At 38.2% G+C, this 15,660-nt stretch overlaps 1 protein-coding gene across 2 annotated transcripts in view; it reads right to left on the bottom strand.

Moving 5' to 3' along the window:
* lig3 (ligase III, DNA, ATP-dependent) overlaps positions 1-13,138 on the bottom strand; it is a 57,469-nt gene extending 44,331 nt beyond the window's left edge. The window contains exons 1-5 of one of the 2 annotated variants that reach the window (XM_051930774.1): positions 12,978-13,138; positions 4,562-4,691; positions 3,120-3,718; positions 2,812-2,940; positions 2,119-2,313 (exon numbers count right to left, since the gene is read on the bottom strand). In XM_051930774.1, coding sequence (XP_051786734.1) covers positions 2,119-2,313; positions 2,812-2,940; positions 3,120-3,684 — 889 coding nt within the window. In that variant the 5' untranslated portion in view covers positions 3,685-3,718; positions 4,562-4,691; positions 12,978-13,138. The remainder of the gene's footprint in view (positions 1-2,118; positions 2,314-2,811; positions 2,941-3,119; positions 3,719-4,561; positions 4,692-12,977) is intronic. The other variant, XM_051930775.1, reaches the window with a different exon arrangement.
* Between the last annotated feature and the right edge of the window lie 2,522 nt (positions 13,139-15,660).

The raw sequence follows: 15,660 nt of genomic DNA, 5'->3' as shown, positions 1-15,660 counted from the left end.
AACAACTCAGCTTTAACATTCAGTGTCATTTGCACCTGTGCCTGTATAGCTTATCACCTATTGTCAGTATCTGGATAGAATTAAGGACCAAAGTCCACAAGAATAAGGCGAATTGAAATAAAAATGGTAAAAGAAAGTTAAGTATTTAAAACCATGACAAAGAAAACACATCTCTGAATTTCTTCTAAATGCAAATATTATTTAACAACACTTTTCTGAATGCAGAATAAGAAACGAAAAAGGGCCAGTGAAACAATTAGATTAATGAGACATGAGAGTGACCAGAGATTGTGACGGTGCAGGTTTGCTCCATGCTTCCACTTCCCTTTTGAAGCCTCTTTAACCCACCGTCATCGATAGTCATAACCAAGATGAGCTGGTGTGATGGACGGCCGGCAGCTCATCCCGGTCGACACATCCAGGCCGATAGATGGCGTCTTCCCTGCAGCATGGAGGTTCCCCGGATTCCCGCAGGGAATCATGGGAGATGGAGTTAGACTTCACAGCCCTGCTGGGTGCCGTGGGTGCCATCGTGTGACGCTGCAGGGATTTTTATTTTCCCTATGGCCCGGAAGTACTCCCAAGTCACGGGGACGGAAGAACAGAAGTACTACCGGGCTGAAGAAAAATATAAGTCTTTATCCGACCCGGAAGTGCTGTTGAATCACATGGACAGAAGGGCAGGAGCACTTACGGGTCAAGGACTATATAAAAGGACAATGTAAGACCCAGCAAGCTGAGCCAGAGTTGGGAGGGTGTGTAACGGAGCTGCTGGGAGTGGGGGATTGTATTATTGTATTTGATTATTGATTTATGATTTATTGTGGTGTCTACTGTGGCACAATATTGAAAAGAAGAAATTAAAATATTTCTAAGTGCTTTTACTTGGTGTCTTGGATGTTTGTCTGCGGGGTTTGAGGAGCGCCAGCACCCTCTAGTGTCACACTGGTCAAATGAGGACACATACATCTAGCCAAGGGGAAGGTGCAAGAGTGAACTAGTGCTTCTATTAAAAGTTCAACAAAAACAGTGTTTCATAGTGCAGTGCTTCAGTCTTCTACAAATAAATAATCCTTGAAGAGTCAACAGTAAAAGTAAATGTTTTAAAACAGTCCCAATAAATAATCCACTTAAAAAAAAAAAACAAGGTTAAAATCTAGAGACCATTCATAGAGACTATAAGCCACAATGCTTCTCTCTAAACCTGGCATTTCCTCCCCTTATCCAATACAGACCATGCATAAGGATGAGACGCCTGATGACAGGTGCAGTCAACCACCATTTTCTGGTTCAGGTCCCCATCTCAATGCCTACCACATTCATGGGGCACCACGCCAAGCCACACACATCCCAAAACAGTCTGTTGGTGTCCCAGGAAAGCACTCAGTAGGGGCACCCCGTACATAGCCTCCTGCTCCTACAGCCCCGAGGCACACACCAGAATACCTATCTCTCACTCCTTTCAGCACAACCATTCTCTTTTTCTTTCTCCATCTCTGTTTCTCTTATCTTCTCTCCTTTCAATTTTTCGATCTTCATCTTTCTCTTTTCCTTCTTTGGCCAATCTGTTTTCTTCCTCTCTCCCCCTCCTTCAGTGTAGGTGCTTTTTTTTAACTATTCTCTCTAATTGGATGCAGGTGTGACAAGTTACTGCCTCTGAGGCACAAGTGAGGTACCTGACCGATCCGCCTGCCTCCCCATGTGTATGGGCCAAGTACCCAAATTAACCATGAAACAAAGAGCACTTGCACACACCCACACCCGATTGAAGCCCCACACATGATTATCTATTCAAAATTCGCCCGACACCATGGACCACTTATCACACTGATTTGTGAAAGTGGTTGGAATGAAACCTGTAGCCACAGTGGTACAGCAGGACTGAACTTGAGAACCCTGCAATTATTTATTTATTTTTTTTTATGATCAGGAAGAAATGTTAGGCACAGAAATAATATAATACTCATATTTCTTTCACTGACACAACCAGTCAATTGGAAAGTCTAAAATGTTCTGTTATAAGTGAGGAAGTCTGTCAGAAAAAAACAAATGAAAGTAGAGGTCTCATTAATGTATTTGAAAATATAAGAGTGGTTCTTGGCTAAATTATTCACTCACCTCCACTGGACCCCTTTTTCAGGTAGTCTTGGATTATCTGAGTCTTAGTATTGTAGCTTGCGTTCTCAGCAACCATGGCACAGAGCTTCCTAAATTCTCGCAGCAAAGAGTCTTTGTGGCTAGGGTCACAGAGCTGAGCAGATAGTGAACTGGTTGATGGAACTGTGCCAGAGCTGGAGGACTCAGCTTTTGTTGCTGGAAAACAAGTTCAACATTCAAATAGGTAATCAGAATAGTACCAAGAACACAATAAGAAGTTCAGTTATGACCCTAAATACAAAGAAAATATATATTTAAAAAAAATCAAATGCTTCACAGGTAACCAAGTTATAGCAAAAATGTGCAGAAACACAAAAAAAAAATCTGCTATTATAGATGGAACCTTAACAGATTTTATTTCTAAGAAAACTAAGAGTTGGATAAATAAAATATATACTTATTATTTGTAGTGGATTAAATAAAACTGCCTTACTTTATTATTGATGCCACTGATATAGTTCTGTCTGAAATGGTATTCAATACTTCTAAATTAAAAAATGAACATGGGCAACATCTAAAGAAAGAATAGTTATGGAAACATTTGGAAGAACAATTGGTTTTATCTTGTGCAAACTGGCCTATGGTGTTTCCATCCTCAGCAGACTACTGACTGATTTTCTGTTGGCCAGGGGAAATAATTTTAAATCATCATACCTGAAAATCCAGAGAATTTGCGTGGAGAAGGACTAGACAGTTGCTGTGGTGGGGATGTCAGCCGACCAGTGGGAGTCAGTTTGGCCTGAACCTTCTTTTTTGGGGAAGCTGCAACTTTTGATGCTAGCTCTGCAAGTAAACGACAAAAAATAATCTTCTAAAATACACATATATACACATACAGAAAGAAACTAACAAACTCTATATTATTAATTTAGTCCATATATCCCACCGTCATCAGTTCCCTCCTCTACCAGCCTAGAAGGCCTTGTTAAAATATATACATATTTTTTTTTAAAGTGCCTCACCTTCTATGTGCTTATTAATCAAATTCTTTTCCTCATCCTCTAACTCTTCCCAGCCCTCAAGTTCTGTAAGGTCATCAATCTTTTTAGTGGTGGCTCGAGCTTTCTCCAGCTTCTCAAACATGCATTTGACATGGTACCATTCTTTCATTTCACCTGCAGACTCAGAAAAGGGGTTTGGGACAATCTTGCCAATCCGCACCAGGCCCTTCATGATCTTGTCTTTACACTTCTTGCAGCCAGCTGTGCCACGCTTGGCATACTCTACACAGTAACGTTGTTCTGCCATGTTGCTGTATTTAGTGGAGTAAAGTCTAAGACAGGAATTCCTGAAGTAGAATGATACAGATGAGTCCAAAGTATGTTTTATCTTATTTTGGGCAACTCCTTTTGTAGGCAAGAGTCCAAAAGGCTGAAACGGATATGTAAACAGAAATACTGAACGTTTACTGACACAATGTACATTGAGCACATAAAATATAGAAAGACTCTTCCTCGGGTTTAGTGCTTCTCTATAGCAGAATGTTCTTGTTGCAAGAAAAATTAGTCCTGCTCTGAAAATGACCATAAAGTACAATGAATCAAGGCACAGCAGAGCTGAGCTATAATCACAAGGAGAGAAAAGAGAAAGTCAAAGGAGTCTTTTCACATAACAAAACACTAATTATAAAAAAAGATTACTCAGTTTGTATATCTTTCATTAACTTTTCATTATACATTTGTATACTTTAGAAGGCCTTCAAAGCAGGCATGGTGACCTGAAAAAGGGAAGAATGCAGCATGGGTAACAAAAGCAACACATTATGACACAGATTGTTAAGCTGAGACGCTTGCATATTGCCAGTGTGCTTCGATAATATATTGGCAGTACTGAACAATACCTGGGCTGTACTGTATGATAACACTTACTTGACAGCCATAGACAGTAAAGTTTATATTTTATCAGATGGTTATAATTCATCACTGCAAACATGTGCTAACTAAAAACACTCAGAGAATATAGTAGTACAGTATACTTGTCCAACCACTAGACCACCACAGGCACACCCTCACAATCCACACAATAATGATTACAACAAATAAGCCAAATAAAAAGTTAAACTTGCTAAAAGACTGAGCATTTAATTCTAAGCACAGAATAAAGAATATTTAAAAAAAAGTATATTATTTTGGGATAAGTGGAACTCACCAAGTTCATTACTAGATTAATCTACTCTAACACCCTAAGCTAAATACACACAGAACTTACCATTTAAGCACTGATTATAAGCGATGCCTGTACTCTCTGTCACTCTTCAGTAGTCCACATATGGACTCACTAGCTTCGGCATGAACAACACACAAGTGTTCCCAGATATAACTAACACCTAAAGATTGATCTACTTTGGCCACCGAAAACAATCTAGACACATGGAGGCTAATAAACATTGGTTAATACCACTTACCAACAAATGATGTCTTGCTTCTACTGCAGTGTTCTCTTTTGAGACGTTTCCCTCAGCCTTCTAATCGTGTTTGATAGAAAGAGGCGATCTCACCACACTGAGTGCCCTGTATTAACTTTATTCAGTCACTCTAAATATAAAGAGAAAATACAGAAATATAAAAGCAAAGTAGTATTTATTAAAATAGAATAACAGCAGTAGAATATCAATGGGGATAAAAGTCTATATATATCCACCCTAATAAAAGGATAAGTGTGTCTCTGTTATATGCCATTTAGTAAGACATTCCATTATTTCCCAATGGATCCGAAAAAGACACTCAAAATCCACCAAGATTGTTCAAAATATGCGGATTTACGTGCCAAATTGCATCTTCGAGTCAAGGAGGTCATATCATGTACTGATGTGAGCATATCAATAATAAAAAAATTGAGCAAAACTGATTTTTGTTGTTTTCAGAGTTTAATTAATTTCCAGAAGATTTCATATTACACACACACACACACACACACACACACACACACACACACACACACACCCACCCCCACACCCTAGCTGTGTTATATTATTTGATCTCTTGCCCTGTGTTTCCTGTCACGAGCATGTTCCCATAATGCCTGAATCTTAAGACTGTAATTTTGAGGTGTTTTGCTTGCCTCCAAGACTGGCCCCCATTAAGTGCTGTGAAAGCATCATTTGTATTCTCACTAATACTTCCCATCTTCAAAAGGAATTCAGGTTGTTCCTTATTAGTATTTAGCCACCCAACATTATTCAGTACTTTTTTTGCTTTGTTGTTATTGAAGTGCTCTATTTTAAACTACTTTTTGTGAAAATATAAAAAAATAGTAACAGGAATTTAACTTGGCACCCCTAACCAATTATGTATCATCCCTATCACTGAGCCAGCAAAGCCAAACTGACCAATCAGACCAAATCTAAACTGAGACACAGATAGTGGCATTTTATTATCTAGTACACATGTGTGGGTATTATATAGAGTCCTAAACAAAATACACTCTTGCTTTAAATTCAGAAAAGTTACTGAAGATTAGCAGCAGTGTCAAAAGAGTATGTTGTCCTGAGCAGCCTTTAGATTCAGCAATCGGGCTGATGTATGAATTGCATTCTCTGACATTCAATTTCTCATACTCTGGTGTATCTCTGTCTCAGATGTCACTCTTTGTCATCTTGGAAAGGCTGTTTTTTATGTCAAAAAAACACATGGAGTTCCACACTGTGTTACAGATAGATGATTGGCTAGCTCTTCTGGTGATAGATAACTCTGATAAAAGCTTTTACCCTAGTACTTTATCTGTGCTATGTTTTGCTGTCTCCGGTTTCTTTTACTATTAGGCTGTAAATTGTCCGGTCGTTTCTAAACCAATATTTTACACTTAAACAAGAAAGAATGATTAAATAGATGTAAAACAGCTGTGATCTGTATAGAAGAGTCCCAAAGAGTTAGAAGATTAGAATAGTTAACTTATAGTTCATCACAGTTGTCTGAGGAAAAACATGCAATTGAGGCAGATTGCAGCTTGCCTTTTAGTACAGTGCCTGCAGTTCCTAAATTATGATTTCATCTCACCAGGACAGCATGATTAGCAGAAAACAAAAAGAGGTGATGTAACAATGTCATTTATTCAATAAAGAATTATGAGTTTTGTGCAAAAACAAAAATAAATTAAACTAGAAATTAAATTCCTTTAAAAAAAAAAAAAAAATAATTACAGTGAATGAGGTGCCAAGTGTACTTATGTTGCCTGCACATGGTGCTACTGGACAAAAAATTGGTATAGGCGTTATGGAAAGCCATTAAAGGCAGAGTAAGTGATCTACTGTTATATTTCTAACAGAATATCAGATTTGACAAAACTCATTTTTATTGTGACACAAAGAGGAAAACCTAACCTAAAGATACAGACTTAAGGATTTACTATTTTTATTTTAGATGTATTTACAGCCCCACAACATTGATCTTCTAGGATTTTGCGCATATTCTTTAAAGGAATACTCTATCCAACAATTATATGCTTACTCTCGGTAGCTTGTAATGATGATCAAGACAAAAATTTAATGTAATGTTTATATTTAGAATTCAGGTAAGGTTTTTGGTAGAATAGGTATCTATGTTAACCAATGCTGGAAAGAAGCAACCAATATCAAAAATGCCCATGGAAAACATCTCATATAACTCTCGTCACATAATCTACATGCGAGATCATCTAGTCATATGGTCACAACACCCCAAATATGCATGTATTTTACAAAAATATTAAGTAAACCACCTCTGAAAAACTGTCCTGTAACCAAACATGGAACACACTAAAACACAAATGAACATTTGAATTGTTGTTGTTACCTTTATATATAATCGCTGTAACACTTTGGGATTATTTAGCAGCGGTCTGTGAAAGTGTACAGTTAAAATGACCTTCTACTATACCATCTCAACAAGGTAGTAATGTATTTTTAGTTGTACTCTTCTCTCAATGAATTTTGCAATGCTGATATTACATCAAGTGCAATGTTAGCAAACGAATAAGCTGATGCTGGGCTGGGTTCATGACTGATAAATGGGGTGGAGGCTGGATGGGTCCTCAGCTCCAATGGTCTTTTGCATTTGAGCTTGTTCCATTTTCACTCACAAGAGCATAATCCAGAGGTGGTTTGTTTGACAAATACTTTATATAAAAATACATGTGGTTTGGGGCATTGAAAGTATACAACGAAGTGGTCTAAGTAAATGACTTTTTGGGGTTTCTCCCCCCCTTTTTGGCCCTCTAGACCCAAAAAATCTTCATTTTTAGGCCGTTTTTACCGTAGTTAGTGCAGGAAACTACACCCAAATGATAACAAGTAAACCAATAAATTTATTTAGCAAAAATGATCAGAAGGACTTCAAGTTTTGCATGCCACATCAACTGACCCTAGGAGTTCCCCCACTAATGGGATAAGCGGGGTCAAAGTTACTCCTTTTCACAAAACTTTGAAAAAATGGGGATTGGTAATATAGGCATGTGCAGTGTCATTTTATGGGTTCCTGATCAAGAATATGATAATATTTTTGATATTTGATTCTTTACCAGTGGTACTAGCGCTGTAAGAGCCACCCCCAGATGGTTAAAATGACAAATTTCAGAACATAATCATGTGAGGTATCATTTTAAACTATTTCAAAGTCAGTGATTACAGATTATGTTGTTAGTTTTGATTGTTGATCCTTTACTAGGGATCCAACCCTCTATGGACTTCTATCAGAGGGTAAAAAATTACAAATTTTTGGTACAACTGAGAATATGTAGACTTTAAAAATTTTATTTGAAGAACAGATTTTAATATTTCAAATATCGGACACAATTATTCTTGTTTACTATATACTTCTACCTTATGAAGTAAATCATTGTATTTCTTATGAACACACCGAATTAGAATGGCTTATGCTAGTTCAGATTTTATTTTTCAGTTGCAATTACAAAAAAATTGTAATGTTGGTTGAGGTTGTAATATATGCAACAGTCTTAGAAAATTCTGTATTTTAAAAGAGGAACCCTGGAGGTGACTTTAATTTATATAATAAAAATGAAGATAGAAATGTATTTAATTCTCCAGTGACACAATAGGACTGATAAATCTTTACAGGTAGAAAGAACTTGGACAGAACTCAAATTTGACAAGAGAAGCACAAAATTATATTTTAAACGAACAAGAAGCTTCAATTGACAACAAAACATTAGATGTAATCACAGTGGGCCTGAAGCTGAAAAGTATATCACATCTCTGTGTGTAAAAAAAAAAAAAAAAAAAAAAAAAAAAAAAAGCTTACATACAGTACATCAGAGTGCAGAATACAAGTCTACAGACTACAAATGTGCTGAATGAGAAAAAAAACAGAACCAAAAATTATTTATGCTTAATTTATGTATTTTTTGGTGCTGGCTTACACACTTAAAATGGTGTATGCCACCAATTTTAATATCACAAGAAAGTCACTTCAATGTCAGAGAAGTCCAACTAAAATTATTGCAGGTACAAGCCAGGAAAGAGATTATGATAACAGACTAGAGATGTGGAATCCTTTCAGCCATGCAAGCTGATATCCTATTTACACTTGTTATCTGGCCCTGAGGAATCAAAAATTAGTTTGGGCTAGACCAGGGGTAGGCAACGTTGGTCCTGGTGAGCCGCAGTGGCTACAGGTTTTCATTCCAACCCAATTGCTTAATTAGAAACCAATCATTGCCAATCTCAGACCTTATTTAATTTTATGGCTTGTTAGTCTGTGTAATGTAAGGCTCTTATATCGTAGATTTTTTTCCTTTCCAAAGATATCATCCAAATGATATGAAGCCTAAAACAGATCATTTTCAGTCTGTCACATTTTTCTATTAAGTGTTTTATTAAATCAAACAATGCATGATGAACACACACAGATGTAATTGGAAAAAAGCTAGCTGGAGAACTGCTGGCTGCTTTGTCTTTTACATCTTATAGCTAATAAGGAGCAATTAAAACACTGAATGCAGCAGTTTAAGATTGAAATAAGCAATTAAGGTTGGAGAACCTTAACAAGCAAGACCACTAAAATGAAGCATCAAAATGTCACTTAAGCAATATGTGCTTCATCAGCAATAATTGAGTTCTCGTTAAGGAACTGGGTTGGAACAAAAACCTGCACATACTGCGGCTCACCAGGACCGACGTTGCCTACCCCTGGGCTAGACCATCCCTACTTAATGATTTCATTATCAAATGGTCTGGAAAATTACCATGGTGTGTATTTCATTTATGCACTATATTTTATAGAAGCAAATAAATTCTTAGGTATACAAAACACAATATGCAATGATGAATAGGACACCCACTACCCTGACTAACAAAAATAACAACCAATGATTGTACTACACTCAATTAAAAATGAAAGTGCTGAAGTATACATTTGTTGTTATTGAGTGCTACCCATTCTACACAGGCCCAAGGAGTTACTGGTTACGTGTTTTGGTATCACTGCTGAGAACTGAAAGCTGGTATTGATACCAATGTCAAAGTTTTACTACCATTCCAACATTAGTGTGCAGCACCATTTCTGCACGTGCCTCATTTTCGATGGGTAATAGCAGCAGAAGACGATGTCAAGATTCAAAAATGTCATTTGGTACAATTACAACTGATTATTGTATAGCCTAAAAATCACACAAGCAATGCCGTTTGTAGGAAATAAAAATTGAAGAAACCTTGGGAAAGGCAAGAGAGAGAGAGACGCCCTTCCCCGTAGGTTAGGTGTCAAAAAATGGGGTAAATACAATACACAAAACAGAACACAAGTAACGAGTCTTGACTTCTTCTGCAGGTGGTAGAGTCAGGATCTGGCATAAACCACATGAATCTGTGGACCCATCTTGCCTTGTTTCAAGATACAAGCTAGTGATGGAAGTGTAATGGTATGGGAATGCTTTTTGGCACACACTAGGGTTCTGAATACCAATTACAACTTATTTGAATACTACAGCATTCCTGATCATCGTTGCTAACCAAGTACATTTCTTTAGGGCCATAACTATGATGGTATCTTCAGTTTACTCCAATGGCATACAAAGTCCTAAGATCTTAATCCAAAACCGCAGGTCTGGGATGCATTGGAGCATCACATTTGTAGCCAAAATGGATAGGTGAGAAACCTGCAGAAGCTGCACAGTGATGACCTTATTAAATCTATTCTTTAAAGAACTCCGGATGTTCTTTTGGGAAAGAGGAATTCTACTCTATACTACACTGGTTTAAAATACTAATGACTTACCCATTGAGTATTATATTTATTTATTTTCACAGTCATATTGATCATTACAGAATTCATTCTGCTGCTTGGCAATTTCCCATTCTGCTTCTGGCTGCCAGCTTACACAGAAAACTACATTACCCACTTCTCACAGGGCAAGTTTACATGTCAGGATGAAAGATCTTGCAGTTAGAACAGGAGCTGCACTGAATCAATAATTCTAAAACACCATCGTATTTAGGTGTTATAAGTATACACTGCTTCTCAGAATAATATACTAAGGCCCTTAACATGAAAGCAACATTCTCCATGATTGAGCAGCAGACTGTTGTGTCCTATCACCAGTGGCATTTCTATAATAAGGGTCAGTTGGTCTGAACCAAATTAGATGTTGTGCAAAATAAGTAGTACGCTTCACTCAGTAATGTAACTTATTAAAATTATTTTTTCCCCCCAAATTTTTTTTTTGACTTATGCTCAATGTAATTTATTAGCTAGAAAAATACTGCTTTTTGCAGTATGTGAAATTGTCTTTGTGTCGGATCAGCACAGTGTGTGTAGTCCACAGTGTTCCATCACAGTCTTATTATGATTTGACCTTTTTCACCTGAAAGTCATTTGATGCTAAACTTGAGGAGTTTGTTTCAATTTGGGCAGTTCATCACCAATATATTTGTCTATGTAGGAGATAACTGCAAGACTCTTGGCTTACTTAATGTCCAAATCTATATTGCTGTATTTTGTCAGATGGTGATGATGTCTCAATTATCTGATGCCAATCATGTTAGACCTAGAATCAGCATTCCATTGTATAAAAGATGTTTAGAGAAGTCTGCACACAAAGAAAAATTCTAGTATGGCCCAATCAAAATTATCATGCCAAAATGTCACTGCCTTTCATAAAATATTTTACTTCTTGCCTATATCCTTGCAATCTAGCATTTTTGACAGACTGTAAAATGTGAAAATAACACCTCTACCATTCGTTGTTTCTTCAAAGTGTATTTGCTTTAGTTTCCTTGAAATTCATAGTCAACTCAGAGCTAGGGGAACTTCCATACTTGTGTTTGGGCTATCAACTGTTAGTCCTGAGATTTTTTCTTTAAAAAAAAGTGGCCTAAATTTAGGTCAACTCAAGAGATCTAGAAGGATTGAAACTTGAGAAAATGTAAACCTTATTGTGGAAAATAGTATGCCATGAACTATCCAACATGCTGAATTCACATCAGAGTAGTGGGGATTAGAGTCTATACTGGTAGCACTAGGCACAAGGCATAACCTATCCCTGGGCAGATACCAGTCAGCCAGAGGGCACACTCACACAGGGCTAATTTAAGACTACTAATCAATTTAACTAGACGGTACAGTGGACAGCTGTGCAATTTCAAAAATGTCAACTATAGATTTTGCACACTCTACCTGCATTTCTGCTGTTTTTTCTCAACATATCACCATAGATATCAAATAATTGAATGTACACTCCTCTATCTGACCCAAAGTACTTGGGCTCCGAGATGAACTGGCTCTCTATCCAATGCTACCATGAATGCTGTCACTGTCCTGCTCCACTGACAGATTGAGGAGATCGTTCCTCCCCCAAACTATGCGACTCTTCAATTCCACCCGGGGGGGGGGGGGGGGGGGGGTTGGTAAACGTTAACATTTAACATTATACAAAGTTATTGTCTGTTTTTCACCTGCATTATTGTTATTATCAATCTTTAATTTAATATTATTTATTGTATCAGTATACTGCTGCTGGATAATGTGAATTTCCCATTGGGATTAATAAAGTATCTATCTATCTATCTAAAACTGAATTACGCAGGTTCTGAAACCTTGTGTTAATCAGTTTAACTTGCAATTCTTTACCGGGATAAAACAAACACCAACACTAGGAGAAAATGCAAACTTCAGACAAGCTACGAAAATGTGTGAATCTGAATTCAGGACTTTGAACCCATGAGATCACATTATGAAAATGATGATCCCAGTGTTACCTTAAAATACATTTTTCAGCAATCGTAAAGAAATTAAAACATTTATATTTCTTCAAATCTTGGCTTCACGGTGGTTTTAACCATGTTACAAATGTTTACACCTATGAGGTCAACTGCACTGACTGGGCCATTTTTGTTAAAAGGATTTATGGTGCACGTACACTGTATTTTATCTAGACCGCAAATGATATAATGAATTGAGTGTTTTGGTTCACACAATGTGAAATGCTATATAAACATAACAAAATATTAAAGCACTAGGCCAAGTAGTTACGCCACTACGTGCTTTGTTAACTTTAAAAAAAGGACACACATTTCTTTATTCCGGATTTCGTGCGATCGGTCGTTAATGACGGTCGTTCCTGCAATCTGTACACATTCGAATGTTTTTCTGTTATTCATAGCAACAAATAAAATAGGTCTGAATGCCAGTTGCATAAGTCGAAATGAATGCAAACTCGAAATGAAACACCCGAAAACACACAGGAGAGAGTTATAGAAAATTTGCGAGAGCTGCAGATGATCAACAAAGAATTCTGAACGCGTGGACGTGCGCACGTCGATGACGACAGAGTTCTGCGCCCCGACGAATTCTTATCGCCGCTTTCTTTTCCTCGCGTGTGCTTGTCTTTCTTACCTCTGATGAGTAGATTTGTTCGGAATATCAGTCACAGCTGGTAAGGCCTTGCAGATTTACCATAGTTCGGTATATCTCTACCTCTCTGAATCAGGTTCTTTCTTTTAAACAACAGCCATGTTGCAGGTTTTGCTTCCGGAAGTCAACGCGCAGGTCAGACTTTGCCTTTAAAGCTCATCTTAAAGGAAAAGAGAGAGCAGTTGTGTGCCGATCCTGTAGTCCTTCGCGGAGTCTGTTCCATTCTCTTTCGCCTGTGGAAATTGTAATCGTACAGTCATTTAGCTTCAGCCGCTCACCCTTGTCCCTTGCTCTTGCAGTCCTGCGTGTTCCCAGTTATCTTTACAGTTTTTTCCCGTCAGCTATGACAAGCAGAATTAGTATTTACATGTTATGTCATAATGAATTTCAAATATCTTAACGTGTAGTTTACGTTACGATACCTGCAATATATTTTGAGATATCCAATTTCTTTAAATGTATGATGAGATACCTCTTAATTGTTAACTCAGCTTGCTGTAGTCAAATGCTGAGAATGCAGCCTCCTTTTCTTGGGTTTGTGAAAAGTGAGCGAGGACCTTTAAAGCAGTGTTAACGCAGTATTTTTTTTTTTTCTTGTGTTGGGTAGTGTGTAATAAACTTAATTAAAAAGAAAGTGTGGTTAAGGAGAGTACTATTCCAACCCTTGGCAATTTGCATTTAAAGTTCTTCTGGCATTACGTCCATTTTCTAAATGGTTATGAGAACCAGAGAATAAATAGTACAGTATGTCAGTCCTTCACTCTCACTCTTTTAAACCATTTCATTTTAGATCGGGGAGTGCAGTGAGTGTGTACGCCTGATGAGCCCAGAATTAGGGCGAAACACGTGTCGCATACTCTTTGCATTGTTTGACAGTAAAACAATTTTCAACCATTCTATGATCTGCTTCTCACAACTGAAAGAGGGCACCGTGGCGGATGTTAGCCGACTTGCTGACCAACCACAAGCGTTACCTGGTGGGTAACCACCCATACAATCAGATTGTGATTCAGACTACGAATGCCATGAATGTAATTACCCCGATCTACATGCTGTCAAATGAACGAACCACACGCCGTGGCGCAACGTTAGGGGCTTCGCCTCTAGCGCTGACGTCCGAGGTTTGATTCCCGAGAGGGAGTGCAGTGAGTGTGTACGCCTGATGAGCCCAGAATTAGGGCGAAACACGTGTCGCATACTCTTTGCATTATTTGACAGTAAAACAATTTTCAACCATTCTATGATCTGCTTCTCACAACTGAAGGAGGGCACCGTGGCGGATGTTAGCCAACTTGCTGACCAACCACAAGCGTTACCTGGTAGGTAAACACCCATACAATCAGATTGTGATTCAGACTACGAATGCCATGAATATAATATATATATATATATATATATATATATATATATATATATAAAGTGTGTGGACCATTATATATACATACAGTATAATGTGTGTGTGTGTGCTTGTGTTTATCTGTTTATTTATTTAATGAGCTTCTGTTACATGTCTGTACTCAGGTCCTAATTTGGATCCTGAGGTGGTTCGTTGTGTGGTGGGTGTGGCAATACACTGTATCAGTGCAAGCTCCCAAACAACCAACCAACCAACCAAATGAGCTTCCGTGAAAAGCCAAATTTGCCCCTGGAGACGAATAAAATTCTATCTATTTTATATATGGCTGATACAGTGCATCCGGAAAGTATTCACAGCGCAGCACTTTTTCCACATTTTGTTATGTTACAGCCTTATTCCAAAATGGATTAAATTCATTTTTTTCCTCAGAATTCTACACACAACACCCCATAATGACAACGTGAAAAAAGTTTACTTGAGATTTTTGCAAATTTATTAAAAATAAAAAAACTAAGAAATCACATGTACATAAGTATTCACAGCCTTTGCTCAATACTTTGTCGATGCACCTTTGGCAGCAATTACAGCCTCAGGTCTTTTTGAATATGATGCCACAAGCTTGGCACACCTATCCTTGGCCAGTTTCGTCCATTCCTCTTTGCAGCACCTCTCAAGCTCCATCAGGTTGGATGGGAAGCGTCGGTGCACGGCCATTTTAAGATCTCTCCAGAGATGTTCAATCGTATTCAAGTCTGGGCTCTGGCTGGGGCCACTCAAGGACATTCACAGAGTTGTCCTGAAGCCACCTCCTTTGATATCTTGGCTGTGTGCTTAGGGTCGTTGTCCTGCTGAAAGATGAACCGTCGCCCCAGTCTGAGGTGAAGACCGCTCTGGAGCAGGTTTTCATCCAGGATGTCTCTGCACATTGCTACAGTCATCTTTCCCTTTATCCTGACTAGTCTCCCCAGTCCCTGCCGCTGAAAAACATCTCCACAGCATGATGCTGCCACCACCATGCTTCACTGTAGGGATGATATTGGCCTGGTGATGAGCGGTGCCTGGTTTCCTCCAAACATGACGCCTGGCATTCACACCAAAGAGTTCAATCTTTGTCTCATCAGACCAGAGAATTTTCTTTCTCATGGTCTGAGAGTCCTTCAGGTGCCTTTTGGCAAACTCCAGGCGGGCTGCCATGTGCCTTTTACTAAGGAGTGGCTTCCGTCTGGCCACTCTACCATACAGGCCTGATTGGTGGATTGCTGCAGAGATGGTTGTCCTTCTGGAATGTTCTCCTCTCTCCACAGAGAA

This window comes from Erpetoichthys calabaricus, chromosome 8 (genome assembly GCF_900747795.2).
Source record: "Erpetoichthys calabaricus chromosome 8, fErpCal1.3, whole genome shotgun sequence".
Classification (NCBI taxonomy): Eukaryota; Metazoa; Chordata; class Cladistia; order Polypteriformes; family Polypteridae; genus Erpetoichthys; species Erpetoichthys calabaricus.
Note: the sequence above shows the minus strand (reverse complement) of the source record. Positions and strands in the feature narration are given on the sequence as shown.